This window comes from Macrotis lagotis, chromosome 7 (assembly GCF_037893015.1).
Source record: "Macrotis lagotis isolate mMagLag1 chromosome 7, bilby.v1.9.chrom.fasta, whole genome shotgun sequence".
Taxonomy (NCBI): Eukaryota; Metazoa; Chordata; class Mammalia; order Peramelemorphia; family Peramelidae; genus Macrotis; species Macrotis lagotis.
In genome coordinates, this window is record NC_133664.1 from 15,100,856 (window position 1) to 15,119,970 (window position 19,115).

The 19,115-nt window shown below is 45.9% G+C and overlaps 2 protein-coding genes across 4 annotated transcripts in view; both read right to left on the bottom strand.

Moving 5' to 3' along the window:
* Nucleotides 1-3,769: 3,769 nt before the first annotated feature.
* Nucleotides 3,770-5,346, bottom strand: CYCS (cytochrome c, somatic). Its single transcript, XM_074195506.1, has 3 exons — nucleotides 5,221-5,346; nucleotides 4,835-5,009; nucleotides 3,770-4,757 (listed from the first exon to the last, which is right to left on the bottom strand). Exons 2-3 carry the CDS (start codon nucleotides 5,001-5,003, stop codon nucleotides 4,609-4,611), a joined length of 318 nt encoding a protein of 105 aa, XP_074051607.1. The 5' UTR covers nucleotides 5,004-5,009; nucleotides 5,221-5,346; the 3' UTR covers nucleotides 3,770-4,608.
* A 10,678-nt stretch (nucleotides 5,347-16,024) lies between these two features.
* The window catches only part of SPMIP4 (sperm microtubule inner protein 4), a 49,613-nt gene continuing 46,522 nt past the window's right edge, over nucleotides 16,025-19,115 (bottom strand). For 2 of the 3 annotated variants that reach the window (XM_074195509.1, XM_074195508.1), the window contains one exon: nucleotides 16,026-16,987. In XM_074195509.1, the coding sequence (XP_074051610.1) occupies nucleotides 16,151-16,987 (837 nt within the window). In that variant the 3' untranslated portion in view covers nucleotides 16,026-16,150. Of the gene's footprint in view, nucleotides 16,988-19,115 lie in introns of all 3 variants that reach the window. The other variant, XM_074195507.1, reaches the window with a different exon arrangement.

A 19,115-nucleotide genomic window follows, 5' to 3' on the forward strand; every position in this document is an offset into this window, starting at 1 on the left:
TTATCTTTTCTTCCTTTCTCTATTATTGATGCTTTTTCAAAAAAGTTAGTATTTTCTAGCGCCTCTCAGGGTTGTGAAAAACAAGTCAAATTATGTATGTGAAGCCAGTCTTGGTTCAGTGAGGGATTTCTGGAGAAAATGGCTGGATTTAGTTTCCCAATTGAACGTTCCTCTCTTGCACATCTACTCCTTTGAAGATCTGAATGGAAGAAAATCAGCTTCTTTTTATCTGTAGAAAGAACTCCTAGTAACAATGCAGACAGCCAAATGAATCAAGGTTTAAATAGAGGGTGGATAGTCCTGAGGGTAGCCATGCCAGTTGGCTGGGCAACATCAATCTTGGGGAAGAGAGAGTGGAGGAGATAATCTTACCCTGTCGCACAGCAAACGCCTGTGACCCACCAGTCCTTAAGTGGGTCAGTGAGCCAGATGAGGCTCCAAGTGTTTGCCATGTTTGTCATCTCATGGGAGAGGGCCCCTTCCTTGCCTTTGGCTCACCCCAGGCCAGTCCCACCATTCTCTTCTTCACAGAGCCAAAAATCTCCAGACTCCCCTTGTCCCCAGAGAAGACCTTTCAGTTCCTTCTTGCTTGGAAACACTCTACTTCCCATCATAGCTATTATATATAAAATAGATCTCTAGAGCTGGGGTTCTTGACTTTTTTTGTTACTGATTCCTTTAGGAATCTAGTCAAACCAATGGATCCCTCAGGTTTTCAAATGTTCATAACTGAAGAAATACAATATATTTTTTCCCATCCAAGTTCATACTCCCTACAATCTCCTGGACTTGCTGCCCACGTCTGTGTGCAGGGAGAGCTAAGAGGCCAACCTCAATTGCTTTAGTTGTCTTGGGAAGCCTTGGTAAGGCCTGTCTGTATGCTTGAGTATGCCGCAAGAACACCAAGATTTTATAACAAAATGGTGACCACTGAAGTAATCCAATCAAATCTGAAGTCCGGAAATGCCTCAATCTCAGTGACAGCTGTTGGACAAAGATGGAAAGGTCACCACTTGAGGGCATCCACAGGATTGGATAAAATGTTGTTAACCAGGTTATTAAAAAATCTTAAGTCATTCCATCCTGGTTTTTTTTTTTAAGGTTTTTGCAAGGCAAATAGGGTTAATTTAAGTGGCTTGCCCAAGGCCACACGGCTAGGTAATATTAAAAGTATCTGAGACCGGATTTGAACCCAGGTACTCCTGACTCCAGGGCCGGTGCTTTATCCACTACGTCACCTATCCGCACCTATCCTGGTCTCTTAATTATTTAACCTATATAGTTTATATTTTTTCCTATTGATTTACATGTAGTCTGGTCAGAATGCAAGCTCCTTGAGAGCAGGGATTGTTTGGCCTTTTTGTATACCCAGGGCTTAGTCCACTAAGTACAGACACTTACTGGCTGTGTGACCTTGGGCAAGTCATTTAACCACGACTGCCTCCCTGACCCATCTCCAGTCATCCCAATCCATATCTGGCCTCTGGACCCAGATGGTTCTGGAGAAGAAAGTGAGGATGGTGACTTAGCATAAGCTCCACCCTCCCCCCCCCAATCCAATTCATGAGCTTGTCATGGCATCACCTCCCTGATGCTGTGTTCTTCGAGAATGATGGCTTTTTTAGAAAGTTTTTTTTAGGTTTTTTCCCAAGGCAATGGGGTTACATGGCTTTCCCAAGGCCACACAGCTAGGCAATTAAGTGTCTGTGGCTGGATTTGAACTCAGGCCCTCCTGATTCGAGGGCTGGCACTCTATCCACTGTGCCACCTGGCCACCCCTCTTCTTTGATTATGAACATTTACTTACTTGTTCTTAGTGACCTCATCAGCGTCCATGGGGTCAATGATTGCAGTATTTGATTTCCCAGATGTCACTAGCCCTAATTTTCCTCTTGAAATGAAGTCCTGCATGCTTGACCTGCCTGTGGACATCTTCATTCAAACTTCTTGTCTAAAAGAGAACTTTCCCCTAAACCTGCCCTGCTCCTAGTTCTGCTGAAGGCACACCAGCATTGTCCTCCTCCTCCTGGGCTTCCCCTTCCCCACACCCAAACACCCCAACCACTGGCCCTCTTCAGATCTCCCTGTCCCAGGTTCCTCTCTCTCCTCCACTTCCCAGGAATAGGTGAGTGTACTCACTCAAAATCCTCCAGTGATCTCACTGCTTGAGGATAAGGTCCAACTCAAAGCCCCACCAATCCACTTCTGCTCCATTTTTCCAGATTTCCACCAAACCATCTCCTTTGTGTTCTTGGGGCTCAAGATACTGGTTCCTCACACTGCAACACATTTCCACCCCTCCTAGACTCTCTGGTTCAGAAGGTCCTCCCTTCCATGGGAAACTTTACAGCCCTCTGAACATGCTGTGGAAGCCAAGTTGCTGGAGGGCTGAAGACAGCCTTAGTTTTTGTACCATCTCTAACACTGGCACTACATAAACCTTGGCATAAGCTGGGGGACCTTCCCAGATCTTAGGAGTAAGAGTCAAATGTAAATGTGAGACAAGGGTAAATGTAGAAAACCCGGGACTGAGAAGTGAAGGTCAACCCAAGTCTAGCAAAGGGAGCCACAAGTTGGTTCCTCCAGCCTGGTCTGGGGGAGGTGCTTGGACTTCCAGACAAGTGACCTATTCTATAAAAAGAAAGGGCCCAGAGAAAAGTTGAGCAATTTATCAGGCCACCTCACTTGATACTCTCTAAAAACATCCAATTCCCTCTGCTCTAGGCTCCAGTTAAGTACAGCTTGTAAATCTAGGACTTATTTCAAGGGACCTATCAGAGGCAGAAGACTTGGTGTTAGAGGAGTTTTTCCCACCTGGCTCTATGACCCCAGGCTGATCCAACTAATCTCCCCATTTCCCGATCTGTAAAATGGAGGGTGAGCCATCCTTTAGGACTGGGATTGTCTTGGTGGGACTCAAGGCTTGCATATGGGCAGAAGAGATCTCTTTATTCCTATTACTTCCAAATAAAACAAGGTTCACATCATTTCAAGTGCTCTACAAACCTGAGGCCCAATGCTCCACTCAGAGAAAGTATTCATCAGTCAGTGATGAAATGGCTTCAATCCAAGTCCCTTTCACAGATGAATCAACCCCAAACTTAACGTCTCCCAAGGTCATAAGCATCCCGGAAGGGTAAGATTCCTGCCTCCGGAGGCTTAGGTAGGGCCCAGCACAGAGAATAGTCATGGGCCCCAGGTTTCCAAGTCTTCTCTATAGACAGACTGGGTGGTGGCTATGGCTACTGCTCTATCCCATTTTCTTATCATGTGAGACTAAACTTCCTTTCAAAGCATAGTCCTTAACCCTGAGCCTGCCAAAGCACCACCCGGGCCACTCCAAGTGTCACCCTGATCAAGTTGTTCCTGAACTTGTGTCCCCGAGGTGTCCTTTCTTGAATTCCTGAGATAAGATTATTTCCAGCACTTGATCATATCCCACAGCATCAAGTCAAGGGCAGACTCCTTGTTTCAACTTCCTTAACAAGGCAATCAAGTTTAGCACTAATGATGCTAAAAGGGAAGCAAGGCTTTTCTCAGACTGTGTGGGACTCTTGAAATCAAAATGATTGGTCATTTTTCTCAGAATTTGTTTGCTTTTGGGCACTGGAAATTTAACTGGGTTCCTGAGAAATTCTCTGTTCTCCTGCCTCAAAGATCCATTTGGCCAAGCGGAACAGGCTACTTGCCTGCATGGATTAACAAGGTCACTTCTGTATTCATCAAGGCGGCTGAAATCAAGAAAATGAACCAAGCAACAACATTCAGGAAAAGTATATTCACAAATGTTTAATGGCTGAATCAAGTTTTGGGGGTGACCATAGATGCACCAATGGCACATCTCCATACAACTGAATCCTCCAAGTGCATTAAGTTTTAAATATGGCTACAGATGTAGTACTAATGGTACATCCCTAAACTGGACTCTCCAAGTGAATATACCACTGCTACTCACACACTAAGAACATGTTGGTAATCTTTCCATTCAACAGATCTTTGGGAGATCCTATCTCCAACTGAACTGCAGCAGGGATGGGATGACTTTTACTCAAGTCCTTAGACAATACACTGAAATGCCTTTCAACAAGTGAAAAGCAGTATTTAATGAAATCGTTGTAATTTAAGTTACTTATGCACAAAGTTAGGAAACTTAAGATGGGATTCAATAGAACTGGCCTTTGGACAGGCTGGGGCCTAACCCCCCCCCCCAGAACAATCCCCCCACCCCCCCAAAACGGTAACAGGTAAAAGTCATATGAAATTATGAAATAGGCTTCCCCCAGAGTTTGGTGAAGGAAGCCAGATTTAATTAAAACTTTCCTAAGACGTGGGGCACGGGCACCTAGCCCTTGCTTTAAAAAAAAAAATTGCCTAAATCTTTTAAAATAAACATTCAAGGGTGACAGCTTGGTGGCGACCGAAACAGAGAGAAGGGAGATTTCTAACCCCAAGCCTACCTAATCTGCATAATTTCTCTATTGGAACAGCCATTCATGATCGAAATGCTCAGGGCCACGAGACCAATTAAATAGGGCCGTTATGGAACACGTACAAAAAGGAAAGGAGTCTCCTGGGCTGCTTCGGACAATAAATAAGGCGGCGGCGCGGCTACTCGCTGGTGGCCTTCTGCAGGTAGGCTATCAAGTCGGCCCGCTCGCCCTTCTTCTTGATGCCCGCGAAGATCATCTTGGTGCCCGGGATGTACTTCTTGGGGTTCTCCAGGTACTCCATCAAGGTGTCCTCCGCCCAGGTGATGCCTGCGGGCGCCCGGAAGCCGCGGGTCAGCCCGGGCGGCCCCAGCCCTCCCCGCCCCGGCCCGGCCCGGCCCGCTCACCTTTGTTCTTGTTGGCGTCAGTGTAGGAGAAGCCGGCAGCCTGGCCCGTCTTGCGGCCGAACAGCCCGTGCAGGTTGGGGCCGGTCTTGTGCTTGCCGCCCTTCTTCACCGTGTGGCACTGGGCGCACTTCTGCACGAAGATCTTCTTGCCCTTCTCCACGTCCCCCATGGCGGCCTGGGGGCGGAGGCCGGGTCACCCCGGGCCGGCTGCGTGACCTTGCCGGGTCACCCCGGCCTCGCCCCCCGGGGTCGCGGGGCCCCGCTTCCGGCCGGGCGGGCCCGGCGCCCCCCCACGCCCCCGCCCCGCCGCGGGGCCCTCCGGGGCCGGGGCCGCCCCGCCACGCCGCGGCCTCCCGCCCCCGCCCGCCCCCGGACCCCCGACTCACCCTGTGCCCGGTCCGGCCCGCTGCGCCCGGCGCTGCCTCTGCCCAAGGACACGCCGCGCCCGCCCCTATGTAACCGGCGTCCGGGCGGCGCGGCAGCCAATCCGCGGGCCCGGCGCCCGCACGTGACCCGCCGCGGGCGGGCGGCCGCCGCAGCGACTGGGCCGTGCGGCCGGGACGCCCCTCCGCCCCGCCCCCGCGGGACCCCGCCCCCGGCAGTGACGCCACGACGTGCCGCGACGTCGCAGGGCGGCCGTCCTCCGGCCCCGCCGAGGGCGGGTGCCGCGCACGCGCGTTCTCCACCCGCCAAGGCCGAGGCCGCGACCGCGGCTGCTCGGCGCTTCGGGTCCCGGGGTGATGACGTCAGGCTCCTCCGGCTGCGCGTGCGCCTTTGCCAACGGGCCGCACGCGGGGTGGGAGGCGCGGAATTCCCCCTCCGGGGGCCGGGCCGGAAGTCGGGGGGCCCCGGGGCTGCTCCCAGAGACTCAGCTTCCCCACGTGTAGAGTGGGGGGGAACCCGGCGTGGCCGACCCCACCCGCGCCCACCTGGCTGGCCTTCCGGGGGCTCACCTGTCCCCCCATCCCGCCGGGCGTGGCCGGCCCCACCTGCGCCCACCTGGCCGCCCCTCCCTGGGGCTTACCTGGCCCCCCCCCTTCCCACCAGGCGTGGCCGGCCCCACCTGCGCTCACCTGCCCCCCCCACCTGCGCCCACCTGGCCGCCCCTTTCCCACCAGGCGTGGCCGGCCCCCCTTGCGCCCACCTGGCCGCCCCTCCCCGGAGCTCACCTGCCCCCCCCATCCCGTCGCCCCCCTCGGGCGTGGCCGGCCCCACCTGCGCCCACCTGCCCCCCTTCCCGTCACCCCGCCGGCGCTTCCTCGGGGCGCCACCCCAGCCCCCCTGCGCCCCGCTCGGTCAGACGAGGCTTCTCGGTCCGCGCCTTGAGCTCCGGCCAGGCGAGGTGCCTGGTATACCGTGGGCGCATGATAAATGCGGCCCGGTTGGGTTTGGTTCCGTTCCATTTTTGCAGATTCTGCCTCATTTGGGGCCCCCTTCACCGGGGGAAGCAGGTACAACCGAAGTCCTCATTGTACAGACGAGGAAACTGAGGCAGACGGGTCAGAGCCAGGAGTGGCCCGAGGCAGACCTGGGCTCCAGGCCCGCCGCTCCCTTCAGAGTCCCATTTGGCCTCTCCACCCCTAAACACCCCGGGAGGTAGCTTGTGGGGCGCCTCCTCTGGGCTAGGCACTTTAGAGTTATTTTTTTTAATTTTTATTTAAGGCAGTGGGATTCCGTGACTTGCCCAAGGCCCCACAGCTGGGTGATCAAGTGTCCTGAGTCCAAGTTTCAACTCAGTTCCTCCTGGCCCCAGGACCGGCGCTAGCCACTGTGCCACCCAACTGCCCCTACTTTACCATTATTTGATCCTCACAATATTTCTGGGAAATAGGTATTTTGACAGAGGGGGAAGCAGAGGTTAAGGGACTGGTCCAGGGTCCCACAGCTGCTGTAGCAGCTCAAGGGCCTGGGAGACTTCCTGAAGGGGGGGCGGCCACAAGCTCAGTTCCTCCTTTTTAATTAGCTGAGCAAGAGGCCAACCCCAAACCCTCTGAGCAAGGACTCCAACCTCTATCACTGCTGCTCCCCAGTTACCCCAGAGCATTACTCTTCCAACCTGCGCTTTCAGTTGGGAGGGAAAACGGCCAGTTTATTCAAGAGGGTTCTACTGTTTCATTGGGGTGGGGGTGGGGGGCAAAGCTGCCTTCCCCTCCCCCAATGCAGTTCAGAGACAAACATTCACTGGAAAATTGGTTCCTATTCAGTTGACTTGTGTGATAATCCTCTGTGTCCTTCCGCTATTTCGATAATTTTTTGAATTGAATTTTTGTAACTATTGCCTGGGTAGGGGCAACTAGATGGCACAGTGGATAGAGTACTGACCCTGGAGTCAAGAGGACCTGAGTTCAAATCCAGCCTTAGACACTTAATAATTGCCTAGTTGTGTGGCCTTGGACAAGTCACTTAACTCCATTGCCTTGCAAAAAAAAAAAACTATTGCCTGGGGCAAATGTACATCAAATTAGAGAAACTCTACAGGGTCCACCTCAGACCCCTTGATTCCAAACACACTCCCCCAACCCCCCCATCCCAGAAAGATACCCTGGTGGAGAAGGTAATTATGCCACCCACAGGACAGGTGAGACAACTTGGCACAGAGGCAGCTTGGGCTGGCATGGCAAATCATCCACCAACTCCTCTCAGCCCCTGTAGAGACAGCTCAGTACTCCAAGCCCAAAACCCTTCCTTGGGACTGGTGATGCTTTCAGCCCCACATCCTAGGTGGTGCAGTGGACAGAGCACTGGCCCTGGAGTCTGGAGTTTGAATCCAGTTTCAGACTGACCTTGGCCAAATCACTTTGCCCTGCTTGCTTCCCATCCAGGGCCCTCTCCAGCCTTCTGATTTCATATCTGACCACTGGACCCAGATGACTCTGGAGGAGACAGTAAGGTTGAGGACTCAGCACAGTATCCCTCACTCGAATCCAATACAGGTGCTTGTCATGTTATCACCTCCCTGATGTCGTGCACAGATGCACATGTCATGTCTCTGTTCCTTTACATAGTCTCTTGAGTTGAGGTTGGAGACCTGCCTCACCTCTACCTCTCCGGATCTCTGGTTTCCTTTAGAATGTAGCTCATGCAACCCCTCAATCCCAGACTTTTCCTGATTCTCCTCACCCCTCCCCACCCCAAACTATCCTGGATTTGTTTTATGTTTATATGTGAAAGTGGGTCCCTGATTATTCCACCCCACTTAAACCTAATGCCTCTCTGGAACTCTGGACAGTTCACTGAGGACGAGGAAGTCTGTTTAGATTTGCTGAGGTGCCTCTCAGAGCTGTATGAAACTATCAACATAAATGATACAGAAAATCAAGTGAGGCGCAGGCCAGAATGCAACCTCCCCCACAATCCCTGGAGAAGAATTATCAGGGCAGGAGAAAGGTCCCTTGGCTTTGGTCTCCTCTTCCCACTTCGGCAGTTCTAAAGGAAAGGATCTGGAGGATGAGGACTCTTCCTCAACATATCTTAGCAGCCTCCCAAGCTGGCAAGATTGGCATCAGGAGTGAAAGATAGATTGACTATCGAGTCAGGACTCCACAAAGAGCCCAGCAGTGGAACCCTAACGAGACCATACCCAATAGAGCATCTAGAGGCTTCCATGAAAGAACTCTTTCTCAGCTTGAGTCCATTTCCTCCATCTTCTGATTTGCTCATAGAAGAGTATATCACAGACAGCTGCTAGGCTGTAAACTCCTCTTTTGGGGGGGCCAGGCTCTGGCCCTAGGACTGAAGCAGGTAGAGAGCATGAGCCCACAGCTAGTTTGGGGGTTGGGAGTGGATGAAGGAGGCCCTTAGTGGGACAGGACAAGCTCCTTGATCCCCTTGGTCAACAATGAGTCTGTATTTTTACACATTATTTCATTAAAAATTTCCCAGCTTTATTTATATTCCTTATACTTATTAACTTTATTATAGCATTATTCCATTGGATTAATTTAGCTTGATTTATTTAATGATTCCCTGTTGCTGGGCATTTGATTACTTCCAGTTGATTTCAATTGCTGATGTAAACATCAGTAAAATTTCCTTTTCATCTTTCAGCTTTCCTGTCCATGTTGTGCCTTCCCACTACCTACAAATAGAATCAGTCCATCCTGAGGTTGTCCTTTAACTTTCCTCTCTTTTGTTGCCAAACTCCTCAGAAGGATTCTTAGCCCTGCCCCCCACCCCCAAGCTTCTCCTTTATCTCTTCCAACATGCCTTCCAGTTCCTCAACCGTAGAAACTGCTCTGTTTGAGGTTCCCCAATATCCTCGGAGGCATCTGAGCTGATGGCTTCTCCTGCACCTTCTCCCTTCTTGTCCTTTAGGCAGCTTTGGACCCAGTGCTATCCAGACACTCCTCCTTGTTAGCTCCCTGCTGCTCCTCTATCCTGATTCTTTGCCGGTCTACCTTGACTCCTCCCTCCTCCTCATTCTCCTCTGCAGGATCTCCATCCAGATCCCCTTGTCTACTCAGCATCTTTCAGGACTCTGTCCTGAACCATCTTCAACTCTCTGTCTGTCTTTCTTCAATGTCCTCATTTACTCTTGTGAGTTCAAATTGACTCTGAGAGCTAGGTATTCAGCCAAAATTTCTCCGGCACAGTGAATGGATGCCAGGCCTGGAGTCAATAAGACTCCTCTACATGAATTCAAACCTGACTTCAGATGCTTACTAGCTGAGGGACCCTGAACAAGTCACTTCACTTGTTTGCCTCAGTTTCCTTATTGGTAAAATGAACTGGAGAAGGAAATGGCAAATCCTCCAGTACCTCTGCCAAGAAAACCCCAAAAGGGTCACAAAGTTAGACATGATGAAAAATGTCTGAACCCCTAAATCTCTCCTCTACATCTTCAACTGCCTTTTGGATGTCTCTGGCATAATCCATAGAGATCTCAAATCCAACATGTTCAAAAGAGAACTCATTCCCTTCTCCCCCACTCACAAACTTGTTCCCTTCTCCCACCTCCTCTAATTACTTCCCAAGACTTGTCAAGTCTTTCTCCTATACATCTCTTGTATCTGTCCCCAGTCCTCCACTCCCAATCAAGTCTTCACTTGTGACCTTGTGCATGTGGTCCTCCCCCTGACCCTGCAATAGCAACCCAGTTATGACTTTGTATCTGAACCTTCCAGTCAAGGTCAGTCTTCCAGCTCCAACTGTCCTTTTCCTCTGTATGTGGCAACAGGTTGGATGTGAGCTGCATTTTATCCATTTTGGTGATGGTCTTAGCATCTGGAGTTTAAGGTGATCTCAGAGATTGAGTCCAATCCTTACATTTTATAAATGAGGAAACAGCTTCAGAGCAATGAAGGGATTTATTCAAGAGTACAGAGTGAATAAATGACCAAGCCAGGATTTGAACTCATTTCCTCTGCTTCTCATTTCAGTCATAGTGCTCCAAGGTCAAAATCCATAGGAGTTACTATCGGTCTCTTTTTGTTTCATGATTTAAAGATGGTACCAACCTGCCAGGATGGTTAGGACAGCATTTCATTAAGTGAGTTAGATGGCTTAAATGTGCATTTCCTGCTTTGCTTCTCAAGGTTTTATAGCCATTTCAGTGTTGTTAATTAGACAGCAGGAACTATTAAAACACATCAGTTTTGTCATAGGAGAAGGCCATTGAATTGTCATATGATATTGCAGCACTCTTTCAGCAGGATATTTTGAGTGTTTCTTGGGCTCTTCCTTGATGCGCATGCTCATGAGCAACCATATTTGGGGCTGAGAAGCATTTATTGAGTCAATAAAAGAATTTTCCCCTCAAGGAAATATGGTCTAGGAAGAGACACTTGATGACTGCTTTTTTCACAATCTAATTAGCATCTAATTATCTACAAGTTAAGTAAAAGGTAGGAGAAAATAACAGTACCACATAGCAAGGCTTTTGAGGTTATTTTTTTTGTTGTGCTTCTTTTTTCCAAGAGCTCCAACCCCTTTTATGCTGCAGAACACAGATTTGCCTTGCAAAACTCTAACTGAAATATTTTTTGATATCAGAGAAAGCATGAAAATGTAAGATGAAAACCACATCCATCGACCATGAAAAGGGGGCAGTGAGGTGGCATAGTGGATAGAGCACCAGAGTCAGGAGGACCTGAGTTCAAATCTGGCCTCAGATGCTTAATAATTACTTAGTGTTGTGACCCTTGGCAAGTCACTTAACTACACTGCCTTGCAAACTTCCCCCCCCCCAAAAAACATGAAAAGGACACACCTCAATATATGCGACAAATTCATTAGTCTTTATACCCAATGATTCCATCTAGAAAATACTCAGTAGGTGTCAACCATGGGTAAGTCACTGCCCAATAATGGGCTCTGGAGTGACAAGGCTATGACAAGGTCTGTTTGCAAGGGGCCTACAATCTAATGGGGTCTGGAGAGACAGAGATAGAAATCCCTAATAAAAGGCAGAACGAGGTTTATGAAAGGGGAGGATCTTGAAAAGCACTATTAAAAAATCTGAGGTTAGAGAGATCCCTGAAGGGGCAGTATATGGACCTTGAAGACAGACAGGACATCAGGAGATGAAGATGGCAATGAAGTGAATTCCAATTATGGAGGATGGCATAATAGTAATAATTATTAATGTAACTAACATCAATATAGCAGCTACTATAGACCAGGCCTAGTGCAAACCCTTTACTATAATTATCTCATTTGATCCTCACAACAATCCTGGGATATATTATCCCCAATTTACAGATGAGGAAACTGAGGCAAATAGGTAAGTGACTTGCCCAGAGTCACACAGCTAGTAAGAGACAGAGGTGTGGAAATAAAGGGTGAGAAGAGGGGAGGGAGAATGGTTCAGACTGGATAGAATTCAGACCCTGGGGAGTATGAAATAAGACTTGACAGTCTTTCTCTGAGTATGTTTGTCAGATCCTGCTAGATAAGAGCTGAGCCAAAAAAAGGCTCCATTGACCATCCCAAAGATATCAGTCTGAAAGGAGAAGACTCTCAGAAAACAATTGCTATTAATATTCATTCTAAGCCATCAATGAACCATTGAGGCTTAGATTGGGGCTTCGAATGACAAATCAGAGAAAAGCAGAGTGAGTTCATTAGAAGAACAGTCAATACAATGAATATTTTTTAAAGCAGTGACAGGAACTGTGTCAAGTGCTGCGGATTCAAAGAAAAGTAAAAATGGGATCTACTCTCCTGGAAGTCAAGAGTTAAATGATGGAGTCACCATGCAAATAACTACGTACAAGCAAGATATAAGGGAAGCCAGGAGAGGGAAATAAGGTGGAAGAGCCTTTGAGGCCAGGGTTTGAAGATGGAATATCTTGTGTGAGTTCCATCAGGAGGGTCAATGTCATTGCATTGGAGAGAATATCAAGGGGAGTGAGGTGGAAGGATGGGAAGGGACCAGTTTAGGAAGCACTTTAAATACCAAACATAGGATTTTATATTTGATCTGGCTGGAAGAGTCACTGGAGTTTATTGAAAGGGGTGTGTGTGTGTGTGTGTGTGTGTGTGTGTGTGTGTGTGTGTCAGACACAGGTTCAGAGAGAGAGAGAGAGAGAGAGAGAATGAGAAACTTCTAGGCAAGCACAGATATAACTTTAGGGTGACTTTAGTAGGAGTGGAAAGGAAGGGTCAGACCTAACAGATATGACTCAGGTAGAAATGATAGAATTTGGAAACTGAATGGAGCTAGCAGGTGAAAGAGAAGTATCAGAGCTACTTTAAGAATCTCTTAAGCATGTTACCAACCTTAAAGCACAATATAAATGTTGGTTTCCATTATTATCATTATCACCACCATCATCATCATCAGTTGACCAATGCAGGGGGTGGGTGGTGGTGGTAATAGGACACTAGATCTCAAGCTGGACTGATTCTCTCAAACACTTTCCTAATTTTATGGAAGAAGAAACTGGGGTCTGAACAACTGAAGTGTCATAAAGATCAAAAGAGCCAGGGCTAGGATTTGATCCTAGATCATCTAACCCTAAATCTAGCTATTTTTCCTATTATTTTTTTTTGCCTTTCTGACATTTTCTACTTTTCAACTAGTTCCAAATAGTTTTGAGGGTTACATTATTTTATAAGATTATTTGAGTTGCAGAAGTGCTATTCCCTTATTATTTTGCTTTTCATGATTCCTCTTTGGGATTTGTTTCTTCCAGGTTATTTTTTCCTTAAAAGCTCTGCAGATCATCATCTTGATACTTTGATGGTGTAATATTAAAAATGGAAGTCAATTTAGGTGACATCAATTTTATTTTATTGGATTCTGAAGGTAATTAAGTTTTTTCCTTTTACAATTTTCCCCCTGATCTTGCTTCCCTTGCCACCCCCCCCCCCCAACAGAAGGCAATCTGTTAGTCTTTTACATTGTTTTCATGGTAAACAATGATCTAAGTTGAATGTGATGAGAGAGAAATCATATCCTTAAGGAAGAAAAATAAAGTTATAAGAGCAAGATATTTTTTTGGCAAGGCAATGGGGTTAAGTGACTTGTCTAAGGCCATACAGCTAGGGAATTATTAAATGTCTGAGGCTGGATTTGAACTCAGGTACTCCTGACTCCAGGGCTAGTGCTCTATCCACTGTGCAACCTAGCTGCCCCTAAGAGATGGCAAGATTACATAATAAGATATCAGTTTTTTCCCCCTAAATTAAAGGTAATAGTCTTTGGTGTTTGTTCCAACTCCACAATTCTTTCTCTGGATACAGATGGCATTCTCCATCGCAAATAGCCCAAAATTGTTACCTGATTGTTGCACTGATGGAATGAGTGAGTCCATCAAGGTTGGTCATCACTCCCATGTTGCTGTTAGGGCATACAATGTTCTTCTGGTTCTGCTCATCTCACTCAGCATCAGTTCATGCAAATCCCTCCAGGCTTCCCTGAATCCCCATCCCTCCTGGTTTCTATTAGAACAATAGTGTTCCATGACATACATATACCACATTTTGCTAAGCCATTCCCCAGTTGAAGGACATTCACTTGATTTCCAATTCTTTGCCACCACAAACAGGGCTGCTATGAACATTTTTGTACAAGTGATGCTTTTATCCATTTTCATCATCTCTTCAGGGTATAGACCCAGTAGTGGTATTGCTGGATCAAAGGGGATACACATTTTTGTTGCCCTTTGGGCATGTGGTAATTAATTTTTGAAGGAAGAACAAAAGCATTATGAAGTTCCGTCTATATTGCCCCCCTTGATTGCTATGGTGATGGAGGAAGGTGCTCAGGTTGACTGAGGCATTACCCTAAGGGTCTTCTATAAAATAGCAGAACAGTTGAGAACCAGAAAAATTGGAGTGAGCAATGAGGACAGAGGGTTCCAGATAACCTCCTAAGAAGGCATGACTTTTTTGCTTAGAGCAGAAGCCTGAGTCTTGGGTTTAGTTTCATTTTTAATCTCTTCCTTCTTGAACAGAAAAATACATCATGAACTTGAGAAGCCTGGAGGACTTCCCAGCTTTAGTATTGTCTTTATCAGAAGGCAAGGCTGGACTGGATGCAGATTCAAGAGTCTCTATAGTAGAGAGTCCAACAGAAAAGCCAGACCATTTTTAAGGACAACATTCTGAAGCGTACAGCAAAATGACTACCAGCAACTGTGAATTACCCCTTTGTCATACATGCTCTCTTGTTGGCGCTGTCTGTCCAGAGACTCTCTCTGTATGACTATAAATATAAATATAAGTCAATGTTTGTGTGTGTGTGTGTGTGTGTGTGTGTTCCAAATAGAAGGGTCTTTTAATAAGAAAGGGAGCAAGAACCAGTTTTGTTGTACACAGCCCAGAATTAAGGGGCTATTCTGTGGGGGTCAGAGAGGATGAGAACCCCCACCTCCCTGGAGTAAGATGAATATAATCTTTAAAATACCAACCCAAATACATTGGTTTCTCACATGAAGGATGAAGTGATAATATCCAGTCAGCATCAGGTCCTGAAACCTTTGCCTGAGCCCCTCCCCCATGTCAGGGATTGATTTTCTTTTTCTTTTAAACGTTTTTCAGTTGTCTTATGATAATTTGGTTATCTCCAATGTTTTCTTCCTTAAAGATCCGTTTTTTCTATCAACAAATTCAATTTTGATCTCTGCATTTCATGGAAACAAATGTAAAGACTATGTAAGACTCCCCCTGTGGGGGGAGCGAGGAGGGAAGGGAAGGAGGGGGAAAATGTAAAATTCAAAAAAAAAAATCATTATCTTCCAAAAAAAAAATTTTTGATTGTGGGAAGGCATTTTTGCCAGCAACAAAGGTACTAACCTATCAGAAGTTTGCAAAATGATACTTGTTCAATTGTATCCATATACATTTGGAATTGTGTAAGAATGCTAATTAGCTAGAGATAATTAAAACTATAAATATAGACCTTTCCCAGTTCTGGTTATTAAGAGACCAGTCTGTTGGAGAGGCTCAAGCTGGTGGATTAATCCAGCTTGGGAGTTCTGAACTGCAGTTGAACTAAAGTCGGTTGGATGTTGGTACCACAACCACTACTGATATGGTGGACCCCTTATTCAGAGGACCACTAGGACCTATGGAGGAGTGAATCAGCTGTGCTAAGAGATGGAGCAGGCCATAGTTTTGTTTCCATGGCAATCACAATCGAGGTCAGGTTTGAATGAGGCTGCTATACTTTTAGTTGGTTGAAACAAGGAGTGAAAGAAAGAGAGAGAGGGAAAGGAAGGAAGAGAGAAGGGAGGAAGGAAGGAAGGGAGGGAGAGAGGGAAAGGGAAGGAAGGAGGGAAGAAAGGTAAGGAAGAAAAAGAAGGAAGGAAGGAAAGGAAGAAAGAAGAAAGAAGGAAAGAAACAAAGGAAGAAAGCTAGTTTGTTTAGAACAAGGCAATTCCTTGAGGTCAGGGACTGTCTCATTTTTGTATACCTAATGGGTAAGCATAGCACTTAGCTCACAGTGAGTATTGAATGAATGAATGGACAAAAAAAATTTTTAAGCCCTTATTATGTCCAGATTGAGATGCTAAGCACTGGAAATACAAGACAAAAAGCTTAATAATAAAGTACCTTTCATTCAATCCATTTACCCCTGAGCCTCAGTTTCTTCATCTGCTAAGTGAGGTTAATAATAACTGGTATATACTCTTCTTGCAGGATTATCAAGAGGTTCAAATGAGCAAAGCCCATCTGTGCACCTTGAAGCATGACAAATATGTGAATTGTTATTTCTATTAACAAAGACATTGAGGCATCACGTAGAACGCAAAGCATAGCCACAAGGAGAGACTTGTTATATATTTTTTAATGTTCTTACCAGATGCTAGGTTTTTGTGGGATGAAGAATTATACTAATTAAAGAAATAATAGGAATTATAGTCATAGAAATTATTTCCCTTCTAAGTGTTCATTGGACTGGAAGTCTTTTCCATCTTCTTTGAGTGATAAATGAAAACGTCTGTGTGCATCTGACTTGGAGAAAGAATCTTGGAGATCCATGAGGCGGGCCCTTGGCCGAGGCACCCCAGCATTGGGGATCCACTTCAGGAGGGGATTCTTTTCCCCCTGGCTCTCAGCATCAGGAATCTGGGGAGGCGCCTGTGACTGGTTGATGTACCAGTGTTTGGGATTAAAGGGAGGTTTCTGGATTGTCAACGCTGGTAGAATACTGGGCTTGCTAAGGCTAATGGAGTTTTGCCATACAATGTACTGGTCTAGTCGACTGGGTTTCATGTCGTCATAGCAGAGAAAATCCTCAGTCTCCACACTCTTTTTGGGGGTGGGCCTGATCAGGAGCTGCCTCCAGTACAAAGCGTCATTCCTATAAGTATCTGTGATTTTGGGGAATGGGGGTGGTTCATAAATCTTGTAGAAATCGTCCATGTCTTCTTTTTCTTTTTCTTCTTCTTCTTCTGTCTTGCTAGGAGGTGGGAAGTCATACGGAGATGGTGGCATTACCCCATATCTGATCATCTCTTCAATTTCAGAAATTTGGCTCTTGCAGAGCACGGGTCCTGCTGGAGTGCTCCCCTTAATGAGCTTCATCTCAGTATGACTGGGTACCAAAGAATGGACTGTGCACAGGACCTGAGGAGTACAGTCGGGACACATAGGGATCCTCCGTTCGATAATGATGGAAGCCCGGGGTCTGCGGCCTTGTAAACTGCGAGCCATACGGCCTTTCAAAGGTCTGGAAGGGATAAACTCTGGGTGAGATCGTGCTTGCTGTGGAGCCAAAGAAGGGAAGAGATTGGCATCACAAGTCATTTACACTCCATTGCTATTGTTCAGTTAGAACTATTTGGGGCTTCTAGTTTCAAGAGCTTGATTAAATTTCTAAAATTAGACCACTTAAAAATAACATACCCAAAATAAAAAATAACATTTAAAGACCTACATGAAGCTCCTTCTCAGCTATGGGATCGTGATGATCTGTCCCTTCAACTATAGGGGATTCTTTTTTTTATCAGTCACCTAGTATTCCTTTAAGTCTTACAATGTTCTCGATCTTTTTCTAGTTGGGAGGGATGGGGATGTCCAGACCCAAAGGGACCAGTCCCATTCCCTGCAGGAACTCATTCTATTAGAATAACTAGAAATCCAGAAAGATTTCTGAAGGATTTACCCTCTCACCAGGCACAATATTATAAATCGGAAGGAGTCCCACCCTCAGGTGTTGATACTTAGAAGTTGTTGAAGTGTAAGCTTTTCCCAACTTGGTCCCAATCTATCCTTCCAACTTCACCCTATTACTCCATTTCTTGTACTCTGAAGGGCATCTCAATTATTCCTCACATAGAATATTCCATCTCATTCCTCCAGGCCTTTGGGCATCCATCTCCTATCCCTGTAAATGATCTCTTTCTTGGGGGAATTCCCCTTCTTCCTTTATGAAGAAGCCCCAAAATCATATTCTATAAAGTCTTTTCTGACAGCTCTCTCTCTGAAAACCTCATATTTAATTGTGTTTATTCTAGTCATATTTACTCTTTACATATATATGTATATGTATATGTATATGTATATATATATATATATAAATATATTTGTCTATCTATTCTTTCCCCTGATTGAATAAGTTACTCAATAGTAGGACTTCTTTCATATCCCCAGGTCCATAGTGCACATTGTAGGTGCTTACAAAATAATTGGCAATTAGGCTGATTAGTTCCTGTTTCAGTTATTAGTTCTGTAAGACAACATGAAGAGAGAGACAAAGAGAGAGACAGAAAGACACGGGGGGGGGGGGGGGGGGGGGGGAATCCTGAAATTTGAATTATTTAGCTCATTGAGTTCCGTTTCACTTCCAAAGCCACAGGGATGTAAGAACTAGGAGCTCTGGATTCATATCCCAGCACTGCCTCTTTGCTAATGGTATGAGACTAAGGGCCCTTTGCCTTTCCTATGAGAGTCACTTTCCTATTCTAGAATCTTCCTATACCTCATATACATTTGACCATTATTATTGGTGAGCTTTAAGGCTGATGGGTACACTTGAGACACTGGTCCAAACCAAACTCCTTTGGGAGCCCAAGTAGCTCAGTTGGGGTCACACAGATCACAAGGGGTAGAAACCAGGATTCAAACAAGGTCATCTGACTCCAAACTTAGCATCTATCTCCTCATAAAAACCAACCTTTGCCCCAACATGTCCCTTTAAAAGAAAAGGAATTATTTTCGTCATTTTTGGTTTTTCTAAACAGTAGTATTCAAATGTAGCTTTAAAAACAGTATATTTAGAATCAGCCTATCCTAAGAAACTAGGTGTTCCCAGCAGTTGCCAAGGCTCACCAGGTTTTCCTATTTCCCAATCTCCCCCACAGCCTTCCAATAAAAGGAATATTAAGATTATGAGAAGTAATGCTTTAGAGATTTTTACCCTTAGTAATAAATATTTATTTAATGTTACTCATCTATGTAATATTTTACATTTTGTTCTTGAAGAAAAATTTGTATAACCACAGATTTCTTTCTTGAATAAAATAAGACAACCTTCTTAGATGGTCACAACATCCTGTGATTGGTGGGGGAGGGGCATTTTGGGGAAGGGTAGAGGAAGTGATGGTTTAAGTCCTCAGTGTCAGTTTGAGGTACAGGAAGGTGAAATCATCAATTTGGACTTCAGATTTCACTAGATTAAAAATCATCCTTAGGCATTAGAAAGATCAATCAATCAAAAATTTGTTATTTATAAAATGGTTACTATTTGCTGACCAGTCACAGGCTGGTGTTAATAGTAGAGGACCATATGCTCCTGCATTATATTGAGAAAGGCTAAGGTGGAAATAAAGTTAACACAATCTAAGACTTTATGAATTGTAAACATCTCTGTCAATTCCCCAGTCATTGTAAC

What these genes read in the sequence shown, in the direction of transcription:
- CYCS (XM_074195506.1), bottom strand. Translation starts at nt 5,003, where the DNA reads ATGGGGGACGTGGAGAAGGGCAAGAAGATCTTCGTGCAGAAGTGCGCC. An exon ending in TGACGCCAACAAGAACAAAG is followed by an intron (nt 4,758 to 4,834) that starts GTGAGCGGGCCG and finishes GGGCGCCCGCAG; the next exon opens with GCATCACCTGGGCGGAGGAC.